Consider the following 27,603-nt stretch of genomic DNA (forward strand, 5'->3'; position numbering starts at 1 on the left):
GGCCTTCTGTTTGCCTTCGACTCATCTCTGTCTGCTCCCATCTGGATGTATCATCCTCCACTAGGCGGGTCTCTCCAGAAGTGTGGTCAGGGGGGAGTGGGAGGCAATTCTTTCCAAGGATGACCTCTCCCCGGGGCCCACAGCAGGAACACCAGGAGTCAGAGCCACATACAAACGTGGCCCTGAGCCATGAGAGCAGCTACCGTGCCGCCACCATGGAACCAAAGGAAGATGCAAGCTGGAGCGTCAGCTCCCCCAAAGCTGCCCCCTCGACCTGGGGTGGCCAACACAGCTCACAGTGGCCAGGGATGGTTTGGTCAGAGGGTCTTCGATCTGGAAGAGTTCTCAGAGCCCAACCTCTGCACTTTACAGAGGAAGGGAAGGGACCTACCCAAGGTCACCCTGGGTCTCTTCCCACAGCCTCTCCTGCTCTGACCACTCATATGCTAGAGGCGGAGCTGTTCCATCTGACCCAGACCCCTCCATGTTGCCTGGACGTGTGGAGAAGCACCTCTCTGGGTCAGCAGTCCAGGACCCCTGCCTTCCTGCCATGTTGATTCCAGCAAAGGAGCCGTTGAAAACTTCAGGGTGTCCCCAAAGTCCTAGTGCGCCCTGACTCCCAGGACAGCCTGCTGCTACACCTGCCGGTGCCCAGTCAGACACGGACCCGTGAGCAGCGCCCCAACCCTTTCCCATCCAGTGAGATCATCATGAGCCCAGGTCAATGGTAGCCTTCGAGGGCATTACCTGCCGTCTGCACGCGCGTGCGCACTTTTATTAGGCTCCCCCTCTCTCGCTCACCTCCTCCTGTTTCCGTCTGGCACTTAAATCTTTCTTAATTAAATGGTCTTTCTTTCACTCATCATCCTGTGTGCTCAAGGCAAGCATGAAATTGGAAGGAATGCGAGCTTCCCCATCGCTGAGTGAGCAAAGATGGTGAAAGCTGGCGGTGGCTGGGATGCCTGTGGGGGTCCCACGTATGCCCTGGTTAGCGGGTAAGCGTCTCCTCCGGCCACCGGCCCCTCGCTCGACCTCCTCCGGCGCCTTTCTCCGGAGGACCGCCCGGCCGGTGGCCCTGCCTGCCCGCCCGCCCGCGGCTGACAGCCCCCAGCTGGTGCAGAACTCCCATCGAGATCAGAAGCAGCTGCGCCACGGAATGCCTGGCCGGCCCCTGCATTTGTTCTTCCTATCAGCCTCTGTGGCATTCAATCTGGGTCTCGGCTGTAATTGTAGCGCGGCCCAAGGACAGAGAGACATCATTAGATACAAACTTGATAGCGGGAAACGGGAACGGAAAGAATTCCTGCTCGGGGTCGAATGTCGGCCTCCCAGCTTCTCCACATTTGTAAGTGCCTGGGGACCTGTTTGGCCCCCAGACCCCCCCCCCCAAGAACTCAGGCCCTGCTAGCTGCTGCGGATAAAAAGACAAAAGCTTTCTGGCCGGCCCCTCGAGGAGCTTCCCATCTATGGGAATTGGGCAGCATGCAGAGGACCTAGGGTCAGGAGGACCTGAGATCAAATCCTGCTTCAGCCACTTCCTAGTGGATTGACCCTGGGCGAGTCTCTTTCTCTCTTGGCCTTCGTTTCCTCATCTATAAAATGGGAATAACCACAGCCCCTCTCTTCCAATGTTATTGAGAGAGTCAAATGAGATAATATTTGTAAAGCTCCTGGCATACAGTAGGCACTCAATAAATGCTTACTTCCTCCCAAGCAGGGAGCCAACACACACAAGAATGCCACTTGATACAGGGAGAATCTGTGGATGGCGAGGCTGCACCTCTGTCTCAAAGGAAGCCCAGGACAATCAGGGTGCTGCTCCTTGGGGCTTCTCCAGGCCAGATGGCACTCTTCCAGAAGCACGCCTCCTTCTTTGTTCTCATTCCCCTGATGGGGTTCCCAAAGGAGGGGGAATGGGTCAGCACTGGCCAAAGGAGGTCCTTAGAGTGACCAGGCCAGTGAAAATCCAGAGGGCACAAAGGGCAGAGACATGAACAGAACCCAAGTGGAGGGCCTTTGCCCAGGAGTCAGAGGGCAACTCCTGAGTTCTGAGGTGGGCAGGATGCCAGCTGAGGAGGGTCAGGAGTAGAGGTCGGTGGAATCCTGGTAGCTAGCTGTCTGCAGGCAGAATCAGTGAGGGTCCAGCCCGGAGGCAGGCAGGCAGGCCGGCAGCCCACGTGCCATGGCCCTGGGTGTTGTAGGAGAAGAGCCATGATGCCTGTCTGGTAAGGGCACAAACGACATAGGGACAAACTATGAAGTCACTGCTCCTCCAAGACAAGGAAAGCAGAGTCTACCGAGCCCTACCTGGGGCAAGGGGGCAGGGCTGAGACACCATCTGCCCCACAGACGCCACCTCCTTGGGACTTTCTTGCCTGGATCAGGGCCAGCAGATGTCCTGGGGTTCTGATCCCAGAATACGGTTGCCATAGATAGCCTCTGGCTTGTGATGTGCAAATATAAATGAAATGGCTCTGGGTGGCCTTCATACAGGACAGAAAGTCAAGCTCCCAACTGGCTTTGGTGACCCTCATCATTCCTCGCCACTGACGGAGATCTCAGGGGGGCAGCTCGTGATGAATTCCAAGACTAAACTGAAAGTAGAGAGGGAGCAGCTAATTGGCTCAGTGGATAGAGAAGGGAGGGCCTGGGTTCAGATCTGGCCTCAGACACTTCCTGGCAGTGTGACCTTGAGTGAGTCACTTAACCCTGAGGGCCTAGCCCTTACCACTCTCCTGCCTTGGCACTAATACACAGGGTTGATTCCAAGATGGAAGGTGAGGGTGTTTTGGTTTTGTAAAAAGAAGGAAGGAGGGAGAGAAGACAAAGACTGAGAAGGCCAGGCTCCCATCTTGGCTGTATGATCCCTGAAGGAGCCCCTTCCCGCTCTGGCTCGGTTTCCCTCAGCTGTAAAATGAGAAGGTTGGACTCAATGGTTTCTAGAGCCCCTAAACCCACGATCTGGTGATGCCAAGTCACAGAGAAGTCACCCATCTGGACTAAGAGAGGTTTCCCATGGGGACCTCCCTAGAGCAGTGGAATTTTTTTAAAAAGCATTTCTTAAAGCAATCCTTCTCAAGTGGGATGAGCCAAAGCCTGTGGAGAATTGCGCCCAAGGCCCCACAGCGTGCGGATTCAGAGTCGAAGGCAGCTGAAGTGGGCAGCACAGCTTGACTCAGCCTCTCTGTTTTGACTTGGGGCGGCGAGAGAGCAGCTGAAGACTTAAGGCTTGGCCTTTCACACGGGGGATTCATCCCCCAGATGGAGACACAGGAATGAGAACATTTCCAAGGCCTCATCTCATGCTCCCTGTTGTTTGGACTGCCCCAGTGGGGAGCTATGAGAAGTATGCCTTTGAAATCAAATCACCTTTCCTAGCCAAAGGAATTAGACTCTAAGCCCTTTGGAAAACTGAAAAGATATCTGGCATTGTATGCGGGGGCAGGGAGGGGCCCTCTCAGCCTTCTCCCCTGCCAGCTCAGCCCCAGGAAGCCCCACGTCTTGTGGCAGGAGACTTCTGGGCTGCAAAGGGTTAAGTGTGCCTGACCATTAAAGCCCGGTTTCCTCAGACCCTGGACCCTCATCCGTTTGAATTAGCGAGGAGGAAAGAAACGTTGCTTTGACAAGTTCCATATGTGATACGTCTCCCTCCAGCACATCCAGGGGACGGAACCCAGCGAGGCCCTGCGGTGGAGGGGTGGAACCCAAGCCCCCCTTCGGGGACCAGGACGGCCAGCGAGTTTCTTAACCTTTGAACTGTGAAAGCCCAGGATTGCCCCTTATCGATTCCGAGGTTAATCTCCCCTAATTCTCTCCACTGAAGCGGCTCCAGGGCCACTGGGGTGTCGGGATTCTGCATGGCTACCATTTTCATTCCCAGCTGTTCCCTCTGTACCATCCATAATTCAGCTCCGCCACCATTGAACCCCGATGTGCAACGCATTCTGGAGGATTCAAAAGAAAAGGCAAGGAAGGCCCTTTTCCCGGTAGTATTTGTGGATTGCTCGCCAACCCAGAATCCCTGCTGCTGCTGCTATGGCCCCAGAGCCACAGATAGGTTTCATCTATACATACACGTGCACATGTATGTTTTTGTGTGTATATGTAATATATTTGTGTGTGTAAACACACATGAATGTACATGTTTACATATACGTGTCTAGAAAACAGCCAGGGACATCACAAAATTATTTTAAATAAACAGTAGTGATCAAACAAAGGCATTCTCACATACCCTTTCAAAAGTGATATTGAGGAGAACAAAATCAATGCACCTAAATTAAGAAAAAAAGTAATAGATTGGGGGGAAGAATCTTTGACTCAAACACCTCTGGTAAAAATTGGACAACCAATAGCTAAAGGCAGCTGACGTGCATCTTCAAGACCCCAGAAGATAAGAATAAGAATTGGTTTACAGAGAAGTGTTTTATAAATGATCAAAAACCAAATTGTTTAAATGCTTCGTCACAAATAAGAAAAATTCAGTTTAAAATAATTTTGAATTATCATTTTATACGTCAGTGTGGCAGCTGGTGACACAGTAGTTAGACCTGAGTTCAAATCTAGTCTGAGACACTGAGAGTTAAATGGTTTACGCAGTGTCACCAAGGTAGGAAGTGTTTGAATCCAGGACCTCCCATCTCTAGGTCTGACTCTCCATCCACTGAGCCACCTAAACATCCCTGTATAATAGAGCCTTGAATTGCTCTTTCCTTTTGTGGAAAAGAATTTGGTATGATGAAAGAAGAGTTACCATGGTGTTCCTCCTCTATGATCCAGTGATAACACGAGTGGGTTTATACCCCCACTGAAGTCAGGAACAGAAAGCAAGGTTCCTAAAGTACTGAGATGTTCACACTCACAGGATTTGTCTTACTGAAAAGCTGAAAACAAGTGGAGCATGACTGGACAGACTGTGGATTTATTATTCCACTCTTTGTTGTTATTCATTTTCAACCATGTCTAGCACTTCATGGACCCATTTCAAGTCTTCTTGGCAGATACCAGAGTGGTTTGCCATTTTCTTCTCCAGCTCATTTGATAGAGGAGGAAACTAAGGCAAAGAGGGCTAAGTGACTTACCCAAGGTCACGCAGCTAGCAAATATCTGAGGCTGGATTTGAATATAGGAAGATGAATCTTCCTGACTCCAGGCCTGGTGCTCTGTGCACTACAGTGCTTCCTAGCTGCCCTGTTTGGCCAATAGGAAGAAGCGAATGTAGGGCATCTCCCCACTCTGCACTTCTGGGACTAAGAACAACCCTAATCTAGAACAGAAAAAGCAAAGCAGGAAGAACAATGTGCCCAGTATCGATGATCATGTCACCAAGTACAGAGCAGCTGCTGTGGCCAAGGCTCAAACATGCTTTGTCTTTGGCTGTTTGGGAGCCTCTGGTTGGACTCTCTATGGGTGCTGCTATCAGCCTGGAAAGTGACTGCAGTGACCAAGCAAAGCATCTACGTGGAAAGAAAAGTTTCACGACTCCCTGCTCTCCTCCAGCCCATCGCTTCCGCTTCCTCCTGCCTCGGCACCTCCACATCTCTCCCCCCTCAAAAAAAAGGGCCTCTTCGGAACTGCAGTTCAGTTTGAGATGTCTAGGCTTGATGGCAGACTTGGTATACAATTCTTCTCTGCTTTACCCCTCCTCCTTGACCATCTTTCGCAAATGTATTACCTGACTTTCCTGCTTTAATTAGGAGACTTCAGGTAACTGAATGAATGAGCATTTGTGATGAACTTCTAATATGCCAGGCCTTATGGGACAGCTAGTAGCCAGGCCTAGAGGTAGAGGGTCCTGAGTTCAAATCTGCCCTCAAACACTTCTTAGCTATGTGTGATCTAGAGCAAGTCCCTTAGTCACCAATGCCTAGTCCTTACCACTTTTCTGCCTTGGAACCAGTTCTAAGTATTGGTTAGTTCTAAGAGAAATGATAAAAGTGTGTTTTTTTGGTTTGTTTGTTTTTTTTAACCCTTACCTTCCGTCTTGGAGTCAATACTGTGTATTGGTTCCAAGGCAGAAGAGTGGTAAGGGCTAGGCAAGGGTCACACAACTGAGAAGTGTCTGAGGCCAGATTTGAACCTAGGACCTCCCGTCTCTAGGCCTGGCTCTCAATCCACTGAGCTACCCAGCTCCCCCCAGTGTGTTTGTTTTTTAATTGAAAATGTTTAATTAATTTTGAATATTTTTCCATGGTTATATGATTCATGTTCTTTCCCTCTCTCCCCCATCCCATAGCTGATGCATAATTCCACTGGATTTTACTTGTGTCATTGATCAAGAGCTATTTCCCTATTATTGATCATTGCACCAGGGTGATCATTAGAGTCTACATCCCCAATCATATCCCCATTGACCCATGTGATCAAGCAGTTGTTTTTCTTCTGTGTTTCTGCTCCCACAGTTCTTTCTCTGGATGTGGATAGCTTCTTTCTTGTAAGTTCCCAGAATTGTCCTGGATCATTGCATTGGTGCTAGTAGAGAAGTCCATTACATTCAATTGTGCCACAGTGTATCAGTCTCTATACAATGTTCTCCTGGTTCTGCTCCTCTCACTCTGCATCAGTTCCTGGAGGTTCTTCCAGTTCACGTGGAATCCCTCCAGTTCATCATTCCTTTGAGCACAATAGTATTCCATCACCCACAGACACCACAATTTGTTCAGCCATTCCCCAACTGAAGAGCATCCCCTCATTTTCTATTTTTTTTGGCCACCACAAAGAGCGCAGCTATGAATATTCTTGTACAAGTCTTTTTCCCTATGATCTCTTTGGGGTAAAAACCCAGCAGTGCTATGGCTGGGTCAAAGGGCAGACAGTCTTTTAAAGCCCTTTGGGATGATAAAGGTTTTAAAAAAATATCCCAGGCTTTGTGCCAAGCATTGTAGATATAAATACAAGAAGACAGTCTCTATTCTCATGGAGCTTCCATTTCTAATGGAGGAGATGCCATCTTGAATAGCACAGGGCCTTCCCTGGGAGACTCACTCTACAAATAACGGGTGATGATAATGATTCTTTATGTATGTGCTTACGTACAAGTGGTCTCCCCTGATAGAATGGAAGCTCCCTGAGGGCAGGAACTGATTCACTCTTGGCATTGAGTACAGTAAGGCCTCTGAGGTTTTGTTGGGGTTTTTTAACCCTTTACCTTCCTTTTGGAACCAATACTGGGTATCAGTTTCAAGGTCGAAGAGCCCTAAGAATGATACTAAGGTTTCTTTTGTCAGTTTTAAACCCTCACCTTCCTTCTTAGACTCAATGCTATGTCTTGGTTCCAAGGCAGAGGAGTAGGAAGGGCTGGGCAATGGGGGTCAAGTGACTTGCCCAGGATCACCCAGTTGAGAAGTGACTGAGACCAGATTTGAGCTTCTGAGGTTTAATTCATTCTCTCTTAATGGGGTAGAAGAATAGCTAAGAGGAAGGTTGGAAAGGGGTATGGATTGGGGAGAAAAGACAATGAGTGCTTGGACATGTGCAGTTGGAAATGCCTGGGGGATATCCAGCAGGAACCGCCCAATTGGTGATGTCCGTCTGGACTTCCAGAGAGAGAGGCATGGGTTGGGTATATAGATCTGGGAGATGTCTCCATAGAGATGACCCCATGGATGAGGTTGTTGAGAGACAGGATGAGGAGAGAGAAGAGGGTCCAGGACAGAGTCCTAAGATGGGTGCACCCACTGTTAGAGGTCCTAGTACAGAGGGAGATCCAGAAAAGGAGACTGAGGTAGCACTCGAGGGCTTAAAAAAAAGCCAAGAGATGAAAACTCAGAGAGGAGAGGGTGCCCAGAAGGAGTAGTGGTAAACCGTGTCACATGCAACAGGGAGAAAGATGAAAAGGCCACCAGCTTTGCTATGAGACCATTGGATCCAAGGAGATGATGTTTGGAAACGATCTTAGAAACCCTAGCACTGGGGGCAGCTGGGTGGTTCAAGGGATGAAGAGTCAGGCCTAGAGACGGGAGGTCCAGGGTTCAAATCTGGCCTCAGACACTTCCCAGCTGGGTGACCCTGGGCAAGTCACTTGACCCCCATTGCCCAGCCCTTACAACTCTTCTGCCTTGGAGCCAATACACAGTATTGATTCCAAGATGGAAGGTGAGGGTTTAAAGCAGACAAAAGAAACCTTCGCACTATCTCGGTGTACTCCCTGATCTCCAGGTAGAGATCAGTGTGGAGGCTTGGTGGCTGCCCCTCTGGCAGCCCTGCCTCTGGGTAATCCTTGCAGGGCCTTCACACCAGGCCAGAGGCGACACTGGAGATAAGACATTTGGCAGAAGGCTTTTCCTTAGATTTGCAGACACCCTCCTCTCTGGCTTTCCACTCAACCCAATTTCCCTGAGGCCAGCAGCCACACGAGCCAGTGGGAAGGCTCAGTTCACCCAGGTGAAGAGATCCAAGTGCCCTTGTTGGCTGGGAACAAGGCAGAGGAAGCTCTCTGGCATTTCCCCATCTTTGGCTGGTGGAAACAGTGATGCTGGGCTGCCCCTCTGGCTGCCACAGAGGCTGGGTACCTATCCCTAGAGCTCTGGAAAACAAAAATCCATTGTGACGTTCAGGTTGGCAAAGATTTCATTAGCTAATTGTAATTCCATATTAATTTGCTGTTTTCTCAATGTGCTGATTCTACCCTTACAGAGAGCGAGGAGAATCCCAGAAGGGTCAGAGATCATGCAGGGGGCCATTCTTTCTGCAGCTGCAGCTACGAGCACTGCTGGTATTAAGCTATGCCCATCGTGGGCAGCCTGGGTAGCTGTGCCAGCCAGGACTGCTCTCTCCAAGGCTCTTTACCTGCTGTTGGGGGGTAGAGAGGGGCACCCCAAGAGGTCCTGAGCACCCTTGCGTGCTAAGTTCTCTGGGCAGCTCTAAGGCAGGAAGAGGGGGAAACTCGAAAACCCATTAGCTGTCTGTTTGTGGAATAGTCAGGCTTTAGCCTCAATACACAAAGAAATACCACGGGAGGAAGTTGTTTCACATCCGTGGCAAGATAAGGGCCCGGAGGCTTATTATTGTTGTTGCCTGATAGCATGGGGCCTGTGGAGTGGGGGGGGCAGAGGAGGGCTGCAATGGGCCCCTGGGGACCAGCCCAGGGAAGGCAGACAGATGGATGAGTGCCGACAGTTTCAGTCACTAATCCCAGAGGAAGTGTCACTTTCAGCCAACGTGGTGCTGATGCTGGAGAAGGGGAGGCCCTCCTCCCACTCCTGAGGCAGAGAGAGGAGGCTCCTTCCCCGAATCTGGGGCTCAGACCTCCCTGAAACAAAGGGGAATCTGAGGCCCAGCAGGCTGACCTAAGTGCTCCAAGGCCAGACCTTCCCAACTCCAGGCTGCTGCCTTGAGAGCCAGAGCAAACTTGTTTCCCTGGTACTGGTTTGGGGTTTTAAACCCCCACCTTCTGTCTTAGACTCAATCCTGTGTATTGGTTCCAAAGCAGAAGAGTGCTATGGGCTGGGCTGTGGGGGGTCAAGTGACTTGTCTGAGGTCAGATACATAGCTAGGACCTCTTGCTCCCTGGCCTGTGCCACCAAGCTGCCCATCTTCTTCTCTTTTTGTTCATTCTATTTCTTCAGTCCTTACCTTCTGTCTCAATCTCAATCCTGTGTGTTAGTTCCAAGGTAGAAGAGCAGTCAAGGTAAGGCACTAGAGATTAAGTGACTTGCCCAGGGTCACACAGCTAGGCCAGATTCGAACCCAGGACCTCCCATCTCCGGGCCTGACTCTCCATCCACTGAGCCACCCAGCTACCCCTTTAATTCTTTTTCAGTAACATTCAAGGCCTCTGTTTTTAATCCTGCTTTTCCCTGTTCAAGGACTGAAACCTATATCCTAAATTCAATTACAGTGTGAAAACTTTGCCTTCATTTCCCTATTCATCAGTAGGGATTTACTGAGACCCCAGTGCCCACACGCTCTGAGTTCAGGGAGCACAAGGTCTAGTCAGGCAGCTGGAACATGCAGGAAAGTCAGTGGCAATAATAGTCAGGAATGCCTCTCATTTCCGTCAGGCAGCAGCACTTCTCAGGTGCCTTCCATGTGCCAGACTCTCTGCTAAGAGCTAGGGCTGGAGGAAAGGCCAAAGATGGTCTCTTCTCTCCAGGAGCTCTTAGGGTAACAGTAGAGACAACTCCATGGGCAAACCACTATGTCCAGACCAGCTCGAGACGTGATCAAATGGAGATTACCAACAGAGAGCTGTCAATGGGTGATTTGTCAGTGTGGGTCTCCTAGGGCCAAAAGGGGCCACAGAGGCCATTGAGTCTAGCCCCCTCATTTTCAGATGAGGAAGTAAAGCCAAGGGAGGTGATTTCATTTGATGAAAGTGCCCTGAGCCCTGTCAGAGGCAGAATGTGAACTCAGGCCCTCTGACTCCAAAACCAGAGCTCTTCCTACCTTTTCAGTAGTGTCTGACTCTTCATCACCCTATTTGGGGTCTCGTGTTGTTTGCCATTTCCTTCTCCAGCTCATTTAACAGATGGGGAAACTGAGGCAAAGAGGAATCAGTGTCTGAAGCCAGATTGGAACTTGGGAAGATGCTGTGTCTCCCTGATTCCGGGCCTGGTGCTCTATCCACTCTATCCATCTTCTCCCTCCCTTTAAAGGAGGTTATACAGTCCTGAGTGTTACTCAGGCTCAATGGGACCCCCAGCCTAATCCAGCTAATGTTTAAGAAAATGAACTTGGGGCTAGTTTTGGTCCCATGTTTGGTTGTCTGGGAACAGCTGACCAGATACTAGAAGCACAACATCGAATCTGAAGAAGGCCACAGTTCAGCGATGGATTGTACGAGGGGATGATGGCTTCTCCCATGCCCTTCCCAGGTGGCTGTTGTGGGGCTGTCTGGGCCGGACCATAAGCTCAGTGAGCCCGTCTTTCACTGCAGTCATCCGGGGGCCTCCACTCTCAGTGCATGTGCAGCAGAGCCCATAACTGGCTAACTCAGATGCTGACAGGCTCGATGGAAGTCTGCGTGACCCTGGACGAGTCACTTCCCCTCCTCAGCCTTCTCCATCTGCTCAATGCTCGGGCTGGCCTTGACAACTTCTCAGGACCCTTCCAGGGCCGACACCCCTGAGAAAAAGGCCTCAGAACTAGGTAGACCCAGCTGGCTCGTCCAAGGCCTGTTAAGTAAGAAGGTAGTAAAAATTCCTGCATCTCTAATAGGCATCTGCGCGAGGTGGTGCAGCTGGCAGGCGGGCCGGACTCCACTGAGTCATTTCTTCCCCCAGCTCTTTCCCATGCATTCCTGGAACGCTGTGACAGGAATCTTCATTCTAGGCGAGGTAGCGACTGGCCCGAGCAGATGAAATCTAGCCCGCTCACATGATGCAAGCAATGTGCCAGGAGCTTTAGAGACTGTTCTGTCCACATCCCTCATTTACCAGCGAGGATGTCAGGGCAGCTGGGGAGACCTGAGTTTGAATCCTGCCTCGAAATGTGTGACCTTGGGCAAGTCACCCAGCCTCAGAGGGTTCTGCGATTGTAAAGCCTTTTGTGGACTTAAAACTCTCTAGAAATGCTCATTGTTCATTATTCAGCAAGCATTAACCACATACTAGGCACAAGGTCATTCCTCATAAGGAAATAGCCCCCAGGAGGCCCATATCTTCCCCATTCTGCATCACATCTCTCCATCTCCCCACTGGCATGCAGTCGGTGCTCAATCAGTGCTGAATGTTGAATTCCATTCCTCTGTGGCCCGTCCATTTATTTTTAAGTTTTTAAACAAACGATCAGACTTTCTCTTCCTCATACCACCGTCCCCCTCCCCATAGAGATAACAGCAGAGATGCTGATGATGGGAGCTTGGGAGATGGGCCACTTTCTAAAACCCAAAGGATACGTCCAGCCAGAGGGAGTCTGGCTGCTTCCTGGGGCCCTGCCCGTGGGGAGGGGGTGAAGGTGGCCCCCCCGTACGGACGTCCTCAGCAGCCACTCGTGGGCCTCCGGGACGCTAATCACACTAAAGAGAAAATCCCTTCATCCATCATTTTAATTTCATGTTTTACCACTTGGCTTTGTTTTTAATCAACCCATGGCATTGTGTCAAGGATTTGTAACCTTGTGAGAGGGGGTCTGCCTAATGGGGCCCAAACTGCTCCCCACCGCTGAGGCTTCCGCTTTGTTCCCTCAGGCCGAGTTCCAGAAACCAGCAACCTGAATCTGGAAAAGGTCGGGGTGGAGCTGCACCCAACCACCCAGAAGATAGTGGTCGATGCCAAGGAGATGACCTCAGTGCCTCACATTTATGCCATCGGAGACATAAGCCAGGTACGTACGCCACCCGCCACAGTGAGCGTCCAGTGCCCGGGAGGCCGTGCCAGCCCTGACGGCCAAGGCCAGACTCGCCTTTTCTCACCCTAAATCAGACTCCAAATAAGATGGCTTTTAGGGTAAACAGATGGCAAAGAGGGAGGCGATACCTCTTAAAAGAGGACTTTATTATGTCTGGGTTGAGACTTGAAGACAATCTGCCAAATATTGGTAAAACCCTGAGCACGGCGCCTAGAGCATAGTCAGTCTTGTCTCCTCCCTACCTCCTTTCCTTCCTCCCTTCCTCCTCCCTTCCCTTCTTCCTCCCTCCATCTTTCTTCCTCCCCTCCTTCCTTCCATCTATTCATCTCTTCCTCCCTCCCTTCCCTTCTTCCTCCCTCCCTCCATCTTTCTTCCTTCCTTCCTTCCATCTCTTCCTCCCTTCTTTCCCTCCTTCCTCCCTTCCTTTCCTTCTTCCTCCCTCCCTTCATCTCTTTTTTCCTCCCCTCCTTCCCTCCATCTACCCATCTCTTCCTCCCTCCCTTCCCTTCTTCCTCCCTCCCTCCATCTCTTCCTCCTCTCCTTCCTTCCATCCCTCCATCTCCTCCTCCCTCCCTTCCCTTCTTCCTCCCTCTGTCTCTTTCTTCCTCCCTTCCTTCCCTCCTCCCCTCCTTCCTCCCTCCTCCTTTCTTCCTTCCCTCCCTTTCTTCCTCCTTCACTCCCTCCCTCCCTTCCACCAATGGGGATGAGGGTTCTTCACCTTCCCTGGCTCAGGTCAGGATGGGGAAGTCTGTGGGGCTCTTTTCAGAACCAACACAGGCCGACTAGGACAGAGGGGCCAACAGTGTGGGAACGATGTGATCAGGATGTTGCTGGAGGCAGGTACAGGGGGCAGCACTGTGGAAGGAGCGCCAGACCTGCAAATGGGAGGTCCTGGGTTCTAATCTGACCTCTGGCATGGCCTCACCACATGCCCCTGAGCTAGTCACTTAACCCCCATGGCCCAGCCCTTCTAGCTCTGCTGCCTTAGATCTGGCACTTAGCATGAATTCTCAGAGGGCAACTAAGGGTTTCTGTCAAGCAGACAGGCAGGCCTGGGGTTTACAACCCCTGGATTGGGGAAGCATCCCTGGGGGATGCTGGGGTTTGGATGCTGCTAAGCAAAGTGACTTGCCCAGTGTCACACAGCTAGGAAGTGTCCAAGGTCAGATTTGAGCCCACGACCTCCTGGCTCTAAGCCTGACCCTTGACCCTCCAAGCCACCTGGCTGCCCCCTTCCAAGATCTCTTTTGACATCTATAAGCCCTTCCAGTAGGAGATTCAGCCTCACTTAGTAGCTGTGTGTCTCTGGGCAAGTCATTTCACCTCCGAATGCCTCAGTCACCTCCACTGTAAAATAGGGATGACAATAAACAGCCGCCTCCCAGGGTGACCATGAGGGTGAAGTGAGATCGTGTTTGGAAAACGCTTTGCAGTCCTCGCAGCACCCCAACCGTTGCTGGTACCCCCGAGGGGGGAGAAGCCGCCCCTTGGTGCCCGGGTGGGCATGTGCCCGTCGAGCAGAGCTTGGCTGCCTTGTGTGAGTCAGATGGAGCGCCGCTTTTCCTTGAGGACCAGCCACTGGGAGGAGGGCGAGGAACGGCCGACCACGGCAGCCATTGGTAGTGCCAGGCGGGCACCTCCCTCCTTGCCTCCCGCCGTCTCCTGGTTCCCAGGCCCCCCTCGCGCCCCCTCTTCCTCGGGAGCTGCCCCCAGAATTATCTGGGCACTGCAGCGGCGCGGGCCGTTATCTGCCGAGGAGCCCCTCCTTTCCTCGTCAGTGGGGTGCAGGGCTTGCTTACTTAAGGGGAGGCTCCACCCTCTGATAACACCGTTGTTCTTGGCCCACGAGCCTCGCCGCCTTCCAAGACGTGCCCGATGGCCGCCTCCCCGTATCGGGGAGCGTTCTGAGGCGAGGCTCCAGCCCGGCCGGGCAGCCGCAGGGAAGCTGGACGGGGCCTGCCCGAGGAGCGGGCGCTGCTTCGGGAGACCCTGCGCGGGCTCAGTGATTAGTCAGGCTTCCTGGTATGCGAGGCATCAGGCTTTCACGGTTTTATCTGCCCGTCCGATCTCCGTTCATCTCTGGAATGCCAGAGCAACATCTGTACTTCCTGCTCCAGCCCTGATTGGCAGCCCTGGTCCAGGCAGACGTGGGGAAGGAAAAACAAAGGGCAGCGCGGAGCCTCCGTGGTCTCGGCCGGGACAGGGCTGGCGAGGCTGGTGAGGCCCCGCAGGGGAGGCCGGGGCCCTCGTTGGTTTCAAACCCGAGTCGGGGACAGAGACATCGGCTGGGCCTCCAGGGGCCCGTCCCCCGTCCCGGGATGCTCCTGGACCGTCCGAGCGGGCCCGGCAGCCTCTGGAGCCGGGGAGAGGGCCGGGCAGAGAGCAGGAGAAGGCCCTGTGCAGCTGACCGTTTCCTCCCAGAACGGAGCGGGGTGGAGAGGGGGACAGGGAAAGGGCGAGAGGAGACGCGAGGGGGACCGAGGGCCAGTGAGGAAGGCCGGAGAGGGTCTGGAGGCAGAAGCGGAAGGAGGAGACAGACAGAGCCGGGAGAGGTGAAGTCTGTGCCTCGCCGACTTGGTCTGCCACCTCCCCTGCCCTCCCAGGGCCCCAGCACCGCTCCGCCTGCCCACCTGCGCTCTCCCGTCCTCCCTTCTCCTCCTCTTCTTGGTGCCGGTGCCGAAGGGGTCCAGGCGGCGGTCTTGGCCGTGGGGGGAGCTGCCGAGGCGTCCGGCGTCTTGTCCGGGGACTCGCCAGCCATTCGTGCCTGCCGGACTAGGCGTCATTTTATCCTCAGAAGCGTCCTTTTCTCGCGCCACTTCTCGCACGTCCATCTCTTTGGAGCCGTCCCACAGCCTGTGGGGGCCGCCCGCGTCCTTCCCTGGCCCTCCCTTCTCCCGAGCTCGCTGGCAGAGAAGGGCAGCCGGAAGGAGGGATCGGCTGGGCGCGTCGCTCCAGGACGGCCGCTGGGCAGGGGCCGCCCATGACCCAGGCCAGCCCGGAGACGAGGTTAGACGAGGTATTTGGGCCGCCCCCGGCCCGACGCTGGGAATTCCGCGGGGCCGCTCAGCTCTCACATGTCTTCTGTGCTCTTGTGTCCAGGGGCGCCCCGAGCTGACACCCACGGCCGTCGCTGCGGGGAAGCTGCTGGCCTGGCGCCTGTTCGGCCAGTCCGAGGACCTCATGGATTACAATAACGTGAGCATCCTCTTTTCTTACCGAGATGGCGAGGCAGGCCTGGAGGCGGCTCCAGAGTCCCCGGGGTTGGGGCTCCCTGGGCGGCTCAGCGGGTGCAGAGCCAGGCCTGGAGGCTGGAGGGCCCGGGGTCCAGTCTGGCCTCAGACCCTTCCTCGCCGGGTGGCCCTGGGCAATCCCCATGGCCTAGCCCCGACCGCTCTTCTGCCTTGGAGCCAGTATTGATTGTGGGATGGCAGGGAAGGGCTTAAAGGAAGTCTGTCGGGTCCCTGGCACGGAGACGGGCCTGCCTGGGTGGCTTCTGTGGCTTGTGCCAGCCTGTGGGGTGCGATGCCCTGACCACGCAGGACTTTGATCCCTCTGCAGGTGCCCACCACAGTCTTCACTCCCCTGGAATATGCTTGTGTGGGGTTGTCGGAGGAAGAGGCCGAACAGCGCCACGGCCTGGATCACATCGAGGTACTGAGAGCGCGGCGGTCCTGAGCGGGTGGGCAGGGCCCGGGGAAAGAGCCAGGGTGGTGCCAGGTGGGCATGGAAAGGAGGGTGCCCAGAGGGCAAGGCCCGGGGGGAGAGCCGGGGTGGTGCCAGGTGGGCACGGAACGGAGGGTGCCCAGAGGGCAGGGCCCGGGGAAAGAGCCGGGGTGGTGCCAGGTGGGCACAGAATGGAGGGTGCCCAGAGGGCAAGGCCCGGGGAGAGAGCCGGGGTGGTGCCAGGTGGGCACAGAACGGAGGGTGCCCAGAGGGCAGGGCCCGGGGGGAGAGCCGGGGTGGTGCCAGGTGGGTACGGAACAGAGGGTGCCCAGAGGGCAGGGCCGGGGGGGGGGGGAGAGCCGGGGTGGTGCCAGGTGGGCACAGAATGGAGGGTGCCCAGAGGGCAGGGCCCGGGGGGAGAGCCGGGGTGGTGCCAGGTGGGCACAGAACAGAGGGTGCCCAGAGTGTAGGCCCGGCCTAACAGGACCACCAGAATGACGGCAGACCGAGAGCCGGTCACTGGAAATGGTGATGGCCCAGGCTGGCATTTAGCTCTGACTCGGAGGAAGGCCTTTGCCCTGAGACTTCTGAGCCCTCACGGAACGGCAAGGCTTGACCCGCCTCCGGGCAGCGCCAGCCCCCTCAGTCCAAACGGACAGAGGTCGAGGGGCCTCGCCATTTTCTGAGTGTTCTCCAGGGCCCCCCGTTCGCTCCCTCCTTGGGGTATGCAACACCCATCCCTGACTGTGTCCTCCTCTGAGCGACGGGAGTCTCTCTTCCTCCCCGGGGTTACCTCAGCCGTAGGCCTGCCCCGATGGGTCCGGCCAAGCCGGCCTCCCCTTTCCCTCCAGGCTGAGGCCCGGCGGCCCCCTGCCCTCTGCGGCCAGCCAGAACAGCCGATCCCTTCTGTCCAGGGCAGAAGGGCCGTCGGGCTGTGCAGGGGTTAAGTGACTCGCCCAGGGTCACCCGGCTCTCCCAGCTCCCCCCGTTTTGGGCTGACTCCAAGTTCCTTACAGGGCGGGCACACGCCGTGCTCTCGGTGCACCCCGATTTGTTCCCGGCTCCCCCCACCCGGGGCTCAGCCGCGTCGGGGCTCGGGTTCTCCCCTGCTGGGATCCTGGGCGTCCCCGGCCGTAGGACGAGCTGGGGGGGCTCGGGCCGGGCTCGGGGGGCCCCAGTCTGGCCATCTGGAGTGGGCTCGGGGGGGCCTCTCATCCCCCGCTTCCCTTTGATCGTGCCGGGAGGATCGGCCACACTCGGGGATGCTGATCCTGTTCCGTGATGGGGAGCCGCCAAACGGGATTTGTTTATTTTTTTCTTTCTGGGCTCTTTAGTCAGAACCGTGTTCTCCGCGGCACGATTAATTGCTAATAGCTGCGCCGCACATGTGAGGGCCGCCGGCTGCGCCCCTCCCCCCAGCCTCGGGGGGCCCCGGAGGTTCTCGAGGGGCTTGGCCGGGCCCGAGGGGCAGCGTGTCCGCCTGGTGGGCCGAGAGAGGAGCCCCGTCACCCCTCTGTGCCGCGGCCCCGAGCACCGAGGGACAAGCCTCCCCTTGCCGCCTCGGCCCTCGTCCAAGGGGGGAGCCCGCCGGCCTCCGCCAGAGTGCCTGACAAGGAGGGCTCGCCTGTGGCTCCCGGCCCTCCTCCTCCTGACGGGCCATCGGGCTTTCTTCCCCGGAGTCTGTCCCTCCACACGAGCCCACCGGACCAGGCCCGCGAGGCCTTCCCCCTCCTGCTGCTGCTCTCACCTGGGACCCCTCTGGAGAGAGGGGGGGCAGGCCAAGGCGGCCTGGGAGAGGCTCGGGCCCTCGGGGCCCTCGTGGAGGCCAGGGCCTCCCCCAGGCTCCACGCCATCCGGGGCCTCGAAGAAGGCTTTATCCCCTAAAGGGCCCTTCTGACTCCCCCCATGTGCCTAGGATTCGGGGCCCTCCTCAGGGGCCTGCCCTCAGCACGGAAGAACCATCTCCACTGCCATGGCGGCGCTCGTCCTCCTGGGCCTAGCCTCGGGGCCTCCCAGAGCACGGGCAGCGACCCGGCCTGCCCGTCTCCTCTCTCGGGCCAGCCCCCGCTCAGGGCCTTACAGACAGTGGCTTCTCCCCTGGCACTGCCCTGGGCACAGCTGGCACGAGCACGTCCTGGCCAGGGGAGTCTCCACTCCGGCGGCTTTTGCCTGAAAACGGCCCCGGGAGGGAGAGGCCGCTCGCGCCTGCCCAGGACTGGCCGGAGTGCTGTGGCCGGGCCCAGGGGCGGCGCCCATCCCGGCCCGCCTGGCCTCCAGGCCACCCTCGGCAGGGCCGGCCCTCGCCTCACAGTCGCCCGCCTGCCCCTTCCCCAGCCTGGCCTGGAACTTCTTCCAGCTCGGTGGGACTTGCCAGAGCTTGTGCTCTGCCGCGGCCTTGGGAAACCCCGCGCTGTCGGGAGGCGACGGCAGGGGCGTTGGGGGAAGGAGGAAGCCAGGGGTCCGTCTGGGGGAGGGGCGGCCCGAGATCGCCCACGAGGACCACCAGGGCCTGACTCGGGAGGAACAAGGAGGGTCTGGGCTCCCCGGGCCGAATCCTCGCCGACGAGGAGGGTCGGGGCTCCCCGGGCCGAATCCTCGCCGACGAGGAGGGGCGCGGCGCCACGGGCCGAATCCTCACCGACGAGGAGGGTCGGGGCTCCCCGGGCGGAATCCTCGCCAACGAGGAGGGTCGGGGCTCCCCGGGCCGAATCCTCGCCGACGAGGAGGGTCGGGGCGCCCCGGGCCGAATCCTCACCGACGAGGAGGGTCGGGGTGCCCTGGGCCAATGGGGAGTCCCGGGCCGAATCCTCGCCGCCGTTGGGGCCCCCCAGACAGCCGGCCTTCTCTTGGGCTGCCCTGCCTCAGATCCCTCCCTGCTCCCCTGGGCTTCACGGCCCAGCTCCGTCCCTCCTGCCTGGTAGTCTGACTCTACTTCTCTCCTGGTCCTCTTCGGTCCCGCCATCCTGGCCTCGCTGTTCCTCACATGGAACACCCATCTCCCACCTCCATGCCTTTGCACGGCTGTCCCGGGTCCAAAATGCTCTTCTTCCTCACCCCACTTCCTGGGCTCTCTCCTTATTTCCTTCCAGTTCTGTTCCAGACTTCCGCCCCTTGTCAGAGGCGAGGAGGGCTCACTCGCGCCCGCAGCCTCTCAGGTGCCTGTTTAAAGGAGCGTCCAGGCCCCCGCCCGGGGCTGCCCTTCACTTGGATGGGGTGGGTGGTCGATCCTGCACTCGCAGTACTTTATCCATCTCAAACGCTGTCATCAGTCATTGTGGAATCGTCAAAGGGCCGTCGCCCTCTCGGTCCTCAGCCCGACTCTCCGTGACCCTCTTTGGGCTTTCCTGGCCTCTGTGTCCCGGAGTGCTCGACGCTGAAGCAAGCAGAGTGAAGTGACTTGCCCAAGGTCACCCGGCTCTTAGGCATCAGAAGTCAGATTTGAACTTGGGAGGACGCATCTTCTGTGCTCTGTGGCGCCCCCTGGCGGCCTCTGTAGCATCGCGCTGATTAGCGCCTCTTGTGTGCCGGCATTGTCCAAGGTGCTGGAGAGACAGACAGGAGCCCTTCCCGGGAGGCCCCCCCCCCAGAAGCCCCCAGCCTGGCCCGTGGGAGGTGGGGTTGTCTTGGGCCTGCTGGGCTTGATGGCTGTTGAGATGCTTCTAGGCCGAGGCTCTGGGACGGCCGCTAGACTCGGGCCTGCGGTGAGTTTGGCCGGACCAATCAGAGCGGGCAGCTGCAGCAGAAAGGGCCACCAAGATGGCGGCCCCCAAGATGGCGGCCCCATTGGGCGGTGCACTGACGGCTCCTTTCTTCCAGGTGTATCACGCCTACTACAAGCCTCTGGAGTTTACCGTGACGGAGAGAGACGCCTCTCAGTGCTACATAAAGGTGAGTGTCCGGGATCCCCAGAATAACGAGGGGGGCCTCCCCTCGCCGCTCCCCACTTCTGTCCTGGAGGCTCCCCGGCCCTCGAGTCACGCGGGGCTCCTGTCCTCCCAGATGGTGTGCTTGCGCGAGAAGGACCAGCGGATTCTTGGCCTCCATTTCGTGGGCCCCAACGCGGGCGAAGTTATTCAGGGATTTGCGCTTGGAATCAGGTAAGTAGGAAAGAATGTCTTCGGTTTCTGAAGTCGCCCCCCGAGTCTGCCGAGATTAGAAAGCAGAACTGCTTCATTTTGGCAACACGGCGTGAAAAGGCCCCTGTTTTCTGTGACTTTGATGTAGTATTAGACGCGTTTTCAGCCCAAATCCTGCAGGCCTTTATTAAGATGCCGCGGGTTTAGCGCCAGAAGATCCCGGCTTTCTTCTTCAGCCAAATGGTATTGGGCCTCCCACCGGATCCTTTCGAGGCCCCCCTGTGTGGCTGCTTTGGGGGCCCCGGAAGAAGACCTTCCTCCCTTCAGGCATCGCCGGCCTCCCTGCTTTGGGGAAGGCAGCGCCGTAAAGCGTTCCTGAGAAAGGCTTCCCTGCCACTTCCTCGGCCTGCCGCGGCCCCTCTGGGTGCTCTGGGAAGAAGAAGCTGCTTGGGGGGCTCCCCGGGGCAGACTCCCGTTAACGTACCGATGCCCGGGGCCGCGGCGGGAGGGTGGAAGAGATCCCTGCTGGTCCTGGCTCCGTGGGCAAACCCTCCCAGGCTGCAGAGAGCAGGAGATTTCCTCCCTGTGGGGGCCCCTCGGAGACAGAATTCTGGGGAAGCCCTGCAGAAATGATTAAAATGAAGAGTAACTTGGGGGTGCGGCTGGGCGGCTCCGTGGATGGAGATGGAAGGTCCTGGGTTCAAATACGGCATTTCCTCGCTGGGTGACCCTGGACCAGTCCATTAACCCCCACAGCCCGGCCCTGCCCGCTCTTTTGCCTTGGAACCAACACACAAATTCAATTCCAAGACAGAAGGTGAGGGTTAAAAAACAGCAACTGGACGTCCCAGCAGGATAAACGTCCCGGCTCCAGCCGCCTTGGGGGACAGACTTGGGTCCAAGTGGCCTCCGAGGACCGTCCCCTTCAGAGCTGCCTGAACAGTCCAGGAAGGGACGCGCCAGCTGCCCCCTCTTGTGCCCAGGCCCCAGGCGGGCCCTCCACGGCCCTGTTAGCCACAGGAAGCGTCTGCTGTGTCTGGGCAGAGGGAGGCCGCCGGACCAGCCAAATCCATTGTTCTCCAGTCCCCTCCCCCCGGGCCTTCCCAGATCCCATCCAGCCCAGGGGGTTTGTCCTGCCACTGCCTGATCCAAGAAAGAAGCAGGCCAGCTGGGCACTGTCTGAGGGCACCGGGCTTCCTCGAAGGTGACGTCAGGCAGCCCTCATGCGTGTCATCGCCGGAGCACGCCGGGCCTCGGTTGCGCTTTGGCTCCTTGAGTGACGGGCGTAAATGAAAAGCAGAAATGGGATGGGAGGGGGGGGGCTGCTCCAGAACATTTGATGGAAATGGACCTTGAGATCACATATTTTCGACATGTGTTTGTAGTCCATTAATTGCCAGTGGTACACATTCTAGAACGGCATTTTGTGCGATGTCATCTCATTGAAGTTGTGTCCAAAACAACCATCGGGCGGAAGTCCGTGAGCCGGGGGCCCTCGCCTGCCTCACACGTGTGCCTCGGTGGTCGGGGCGGCTGGGCGTCCAGGGAGCCTCTGAAGGTCAGCCCCGAAGGCCCAGGGGGACACCGAGCCTTGGAGCAGCAGCCGGCATCCCGGCTCCTGCGTGGCTGTGCTCGGAATGATTTCTGATTTTCTCGGTGCTATTTATTGCCATTTCTAATGATTTCTAAGAACAGAATCCCTGCCTCTGGGCGTGCAGAAGGGCTCCCACCAAATGGGTGTCCAGGCTAAGGCTGCCCCCCTCACAGTGACCCCCGAGAGCCGAGTGGGAGTCAGGAACACCCTCTGATTAAGCACTTTGCAAACAATTTTGTGGGATCCACAAGAGCCCAGCTTTGTCCGCAGAGCCCCTCACTTCCTGCAGACCCAATGATGAGGTCTGCCTGGGGCAGGCGTGTCCCAGTTAGTGAGAACTAAATGAGCTTCCATCCAAAGAAAACTCCCATCAGGCAAAGCTTCCCGCCCCGTCCTGGCCTCTGTTTCTCGGGGACTACAGGAGGGGTTCCCAGTGCCTTAGAAAGGGGCATAGGGAGAACCGGGCATTAAAGTCTTGTGCTCTGTGCCAGGGCTTCAGAGGACAAACCCAAACAATCTCCACCCCGACGGGCTCCCAGCCTGGTGGATCCTGTGATCCCTGCACCAGCTAGGTGGCCTAGCTTGGGTGCTGTCCAGGGGGATGGCTCTGCCCCTGCCACGCTGGAAATGGGAAAGGATCCTCGCTGGTGGCCTGCCCCCCACTCTTCCTCTGCTTTCCCTAGGTGTGGGGCCACGTACTCCGACTTAATGAAGACAGTGGGCATCCACCCGACCTGCGCAGAGGAAGTCACCAAGTTAAAGATCACCAAGCGCTCGGGCCTGTCGGCTGTCATCACAGGCTGCTGAGGTTAAGCCCCTGTCCCTGGACGAGCCTAGGAGCACCCAGCCTTGCTAATGGAGAGAGCGTCGCCCCTTCCTTTTCTTAGGCCATCTGTGATCCGATTCGAACCCAGCCCATACCCTGAACCCCACGGCCAAATGTACCTGCAGTCTGCTGCCCGCAGGCCAGTCGGACGGGATGGTTGGGACCCACTCGGGACTGGAAGATGGTGAGTGTTTTGGGCAGGAGACCTGGGTAGGGTGGGGCGTGGGGAGGAGGAGGAGGCCGCCGCCACCCTCAGGTGGTCATCGCCAGCGTCCTCACAAGCCCCAGGGAGCCTCGGAGGCTGCCCAGCGCCTGCTTCCTCCCCGCTGCTCAGACAGTCAGACAGGAGCGCCCAAGAGGCCAGGAGATTTCTAGTGTTTGGTCACCCCTGCTGGCCCCGTCCAAGTAGTGACCCCAACCAGGGAGCCTCGGTGCAGGCAGGCTTTGTGAGCTGCTGCGGCTGAGAAGCGGTGATGGGCTTGGCCAGCCTTGAACCTCGGTGGGCTCCGCAGGACCCAGGAGTGCCTGTGGCCCCCTGGCTGAGCTTCAGGAGCCTTGGGGGGAGCCGGTGGGGCTGCGTGCTCCCCCGAGGCTCGGGGCCCAGGAGACAGCCATCTCTACTCAGGGCGCAGCGCCAGAGGAGGGGCCTCCATGAGGCTACCATCGCACAGCATTTCGAATCAGGGGAATTGTTTTTCAAATGAGATCATCCCTGCGCAGAGGCATCGCACTCCTTCAGCTCCTGCTGCCCTCCTCAGTGTCCAGGAGGGGGAGATGCTGCCTCGCTAGTGACAGGCACGAGGGAAGGAGCCGGCGCCGGCCGCCTGGCACTTGTGGCCTGACTAGCAGAGGGCCGATCTCAGGTTCCCCCCCCCCAGGGAGGCAGCAGGGAGCCTTCCCTCCTTGTTGAAGAGCCCAGCGCGTCTGCCATCGCACGGGATGACTTGGGCCTTGTTTTCCCAAGTTTGGGTCCTCGGCCAGGCCCCATTAGCTATTGGGAGAATCAATGGAGCCTGAGGGGAAGCGGCCTGGGGCCACCTGCCCATGGAGCCCTCCATACAAGGCGCCAGAGCTGGGCTTCCTCCTTGGCCCAAGAGATCTCCATTCTGGAGAGAGCTTCTTCCCCTTGGGCACGGGCCGGCCCGTACTGTGGGCCCGGGGATCGATCATTCTGTTCTAGGAACCTAAGCTGGTTCTTAGGCCACTGGACCACCTCGGTCCAGAACTCCTCAGGCTCTGCCTCCATTCTGGCTTCTGCTCATGGGCCGACCATCCCCCTTTGTTGTCAGAGAAACAGGACATTTGCTGGGGACGTCACCACGATCCTCCAGCACCTTTTTCTTTCTGTGGTGTCAATTTGGGTTAGTGTCCAGCCACCGCAGCCACTGCCTCTTCCTCCTCCTCCTCTTCCTTTTCCTCCTCTTCATCTTCTTCCTCTTCCTCCTCCTCCTCTTCCTCTTCCTCTTCCTCTTCCTCCTTCTCTTTGTTGTTATTGTCGTTCTCCTCCTCCTCCACCTCTATCTCCTCTTTGTTGTCCTCCTCCTCTTCCTCCTCCTCTACCTCCTCTTCCTCCTCCTCTATCTCCTCTTTGTTGTCCTCCTCCTCTTCCTCCTCCTCTACCTCCTCTTCCTCCTCCTCTATCTCCTCTTTGTTGTCCTCCTCCTCTTCCTCCTCCTCTACCTCCTCTTCCTCCTCCTCTATCTCCTCTTTGTTGTCCTCCTCCTCTTCGTCTTCCTCTTCCTCTTCCTCCTCCTCCCTGACTTCCTCGAATAGCAGGGTATGTGGGCTGTGGGTGCCTTTAGGCTAGAATTCCTCAGGAAACGCAGGTTCCGTGTGTGCGTCCCAGCATGTGGGAGATGATAAGATGCCGCCCGAGATCCTGCCCATGAAGGAGTCGCGTTAGGAAAGAGAGCGAGGCTGCCTGGAAGGCTGCCTGTGTGAAAACCTGGGAACGGGGGTCCCGTCCACTCCCTTTCCCCCCTGCCGGGCTGCTGCCCCCGTCCCAGCGCCCATATCGCCTTTGATACAGAAAAACAGAGGACATCCTGAGGAAACGCCGCCAACTACGCAGCGTAGCCCGACTGTTTGTCGAGGCCTTGGGAAAAAAAGCCAGACTGGAAATAAAATTTTTATTCTTTCCAAGTGTTTTTCCAGCCCCTCAGCGTTCCCCGTTCCCCGGCCTACCTGCGTCTGTGACGGCGCTGGGAACGGAAGCGCAGCCTTTGTCTGGGCCTCGGGGCCACCTCTGAGCCCCCCGGGACCCCCGAGGGCCTGAGCCTGGGCGGGGGGGGGAACCTCCTCTTGTTTCTTAACAGGCTCTTCATGGACTTGTTCTCCTTCAGAATTTCTCGTTCGGGGTTCGGGATCCTCGCGACGCGTTCCTGCGCCGGGACGACGGCGTGCCTCCATCACAGGCTGCCTCGGCGCTCATTTAGCCAAAGATGTTCTCTCCGATGAGAGGAAGGCGAGGAATCGCTTCCCGACACATGCTGCGTGCTCCTCCGGGGACAGCCCTCCCGCAGCCCTCCTCCGTGTCCACATGCCAGATCATGACGACTTGCGCAGAAACCCACCCGTGGGCCGCGCAAGGCCGAGCTCTCCTGGCATTTCCAGTGCATTCGAGACATGGAAAGAACCCAATAAAGATGGTGTGTTGTGCTCTGCTGCGCTTGCCTCGGGAATCCTTGGGCCCCGCGACCCAGAGCAGCCCCCGGGGGGGTGCAACGGGGGGCCCCAGGGGGACAGGCTGGGCCTCCCGGCTCTGGCCTCTGGCTGGGGGCTGCCCGCAAACCGACTCGATGGGGAGCCTTTGGACACACGTGTGCCAGAGGACGGAGACCCTCCCTCCCTTCATTTATCGGGCCCTCCACTCCCCCCCTTAGGCCCGGGGGGGTGGCGAGCAGGAAGGCTCCCTTCTCGGGCTGCGGGTGAAGTCAGCAGCGCGCCGGCAGGGAGGGGGTGGGGGTGGGAAAAGGCAGGAAAAAAGGCGAAACCACAGGCTTTGTTCCAGAGTAGCATGCACCAGATCGGGTGTAATTACTTTAATTGGTATGAGTGTCGGAGTCTTTCTCTCCACTCCATGTCAGGTACCTAATTATATTCCCATTGTGTCCTGAAGTCAATATTGTCGAGCTATTCTCAGCCCTAATCCTGCACATTGAAGTTTGATGGGCCGAGCGAAATCCTCCCTTCAGCAGCTTGTTGTGGGCCCCGTCAGTCAGCGCGGCCTGGCAGCGGGGCCGGGAAGTGCCTCTGCCCCGGCAGGGCCCAAAGAAAACAGCACTTAGGCTGCCGGGCTCCCGGGGAGGCGCGGATGGGACCCTACTTGTCAGGGAACAAAGGGGAGGTTTTCCTCTCTAATGGGAGACACGTCAAGAGAAAAGCCCTGGGTAGTGACTCCCAGGCTCCGCGGGCCGCCCAATTAAAATGCCAAACTGATGGGAGCCTCAGCCGCCGGCCCGCTCTGACAAGGCGAAGAGCAAGATTACCCGGCGGCCGCCGGCGCGCTTCTCTTGTAGACCCTCGCTTTGAGGATGGCCGGGGCGAGGCCAACGGGGTTCAGGGACGCCCCGATTCCAGAGCTAGTGTTCTGTCCTCCTCCGGGGATGCCAAGCAGAGGTTGGCTTTCCGGGGTCTCTTTTCCCCCGGTCCTAGGGGAAACGGAGGCTCTGGCAGTCACGGACTCCCCAGACGTCACGTCCCCGACCGAGGCCGGGCCTCCCCTCGCCAAGAGGGGCTTCGATGGGGAGCCCCCGAGGGCAGGGACCAGCTTCGGCCTCTTCTCCCAGCCTCCCCGGCACATCACAGAGTGCCCAGCACATAGTGGGGGCTTCGTAGATATGGGCTGAGTCTTGGGGAGACAACTCAGACCATGCAAGCAAAGTCTTCTGCAGGGGGCAGACCCGGGATCAGTTGGGTTTTCTGCGAGCCAAAGGAGTCGCCCCAAAACAAGGCCACCAAGTATCTGCCGTGAATCACATCATGTGCAGGGTCCCACCTGTCTTTGTTGGTAGACTGCAGCCCCCCCACGCATGTATGTATACATGCATGTGATTTACATATATGTATGTATATTCCCCATCTAGGTGTGTAGAGCTGTGTATATGTGTACCCATACATGCAAGAGTGCCACCACTGAAAACATGGTGCCAAGCCTGGAAATGGGAGGTCCTGGGTTCAAATGTAGCCTCAAATACTTTCTGGCAGTGTCACCCTGGATAAGTCACTTCACTCCCATTGCCCAGCCTTTACCACTCTCCTGCCCTTGACCAAATGGTATTGATTCTAAGACAGAATGGAAGGGTTGCAAAAGAAAAAGAATCGATGAGAAGCACACGTTCTCCTTGATGCTTGGCTGGCCCATCTTCCTTTCTGCTCCTATCTTGCGCAGCCCTCCTCATTCCTTGTTGGTTCCTCAAAGGCTGCTCCCTTCCGAGTCTCGTCCCTCCAGCAGATGATGGATCCTGAAGGAGCCATAAAGAACCTTTTCCGTTTCTTGAAATCAGTTCCGCCTGTTCTCCCCACACACACACTTGGTTCTGGGCCCAACGTGCCTTAGTTGGTCTGTCAACAAGGGTTTCTCAGTCCCTCTCGTGTGCCTTATTTTTTTAAAACTGTCCCTGTGGGCTGGGAATCGCACACGCTGCTCTGAATGGAGCTCTTTGGACCTGCAGACTCCCCCCCTTCCTCTCCTGCCTCGCTCTCACCTTCCCGTCTGACCTTGGACAAGCCGGCCAGCCTCCCTTTTGTCCCTTCCAGTTAGGGTGGTTGAATCAAAGGCCCCCATTGTATGTGCTAATTGGATGTCAGGAATAGTGCTGGGCCTCCCAAAGGCTCATCCTGGCCTCCGGAACAGCCGACACCAAGCTCGTCTCGGGGTGGAACAAGTGGCTCATCCCTGGGAGCCCAGAACAGGCCAGGAGGCTCCCTTCCAAAGCCTGCTTGCATCAGCCAGAAATCTGATGGGAAAAGTGGATTCCCCCTGCGGGGGAAGGAGAAGCGGTGGAGACGGGGTCATGTTTAGACAAGGTGCCTGCCTTGTTGCCGAGAGGGAGGCCTGGGAGTCTGCAGCCTGTCAGAGCTGGCATCGAGAGGAAAATGTGATCCCAGCCCAAAGGGTTTGGTTTCAGCTGCCCTGGCTGGCTGAGAGGAGCCAT

The 27,603-nt window shown here is 57.1% G+C and overlaps 1 protein-coding gene across 1 annotated transcript in view; it reads left to right on the forward strand.

The window, feature by feature from the left end:
• TXNRD2 (thioredoxin reductase 2) overlaps positions 1-25,111 on the forward strand; it is a 39,912-nt gene extending 14,801 nt beyond the window's left edge. The window contains exons 5-11 of the mRNA XM_056820922.1: positions 12,128-12,264; positions 15,388-15,483; positions 15,847-15,939; positions 19,768-19,839; positions 19,951-20,048; positions 22,305-22,631; positions 24,790-25,111. Coding sequence (XP_056676900.1) covers positions 12,128-12,264; positions 15,388-15,483; positions 15,847-15,939; positions 19,768-19,839; positions 19,951-20,048; positions 22,305-22,428 — 620 coding nt within the window. The 3' untranslated portion in view covers positions 22,429-22,631; positions 24,790-25,111. The remainder of the gene's footprint in view (positions 1-12,127; positions 12,265-15,387; positions 15,484-15,846; positions 15,940-19,767; positions 19,840-19,950; positions 20,049-22,304; positions 22,632-24,789) is intronic.
• The last annotated feature ends 2,492 nt before the right edge of the window (positions 25,112-27,603 follow it).

Source organism: Monodelphis domestica, chromosome 3 (assembly GCF_027887165.1).
Source record: "Monodelphis domestica isolate mMonDom1 chromosome 3, mMonDom1.pri, whole genome shotgun sequence".
Taxonomy (NCBI): domain Eukaryota; kingdom Metazoa; phylum Chordata; class Mammalia; order Didelphimorphia; family Didelphidae; genus Monodelphis; species Monodelphis domestica.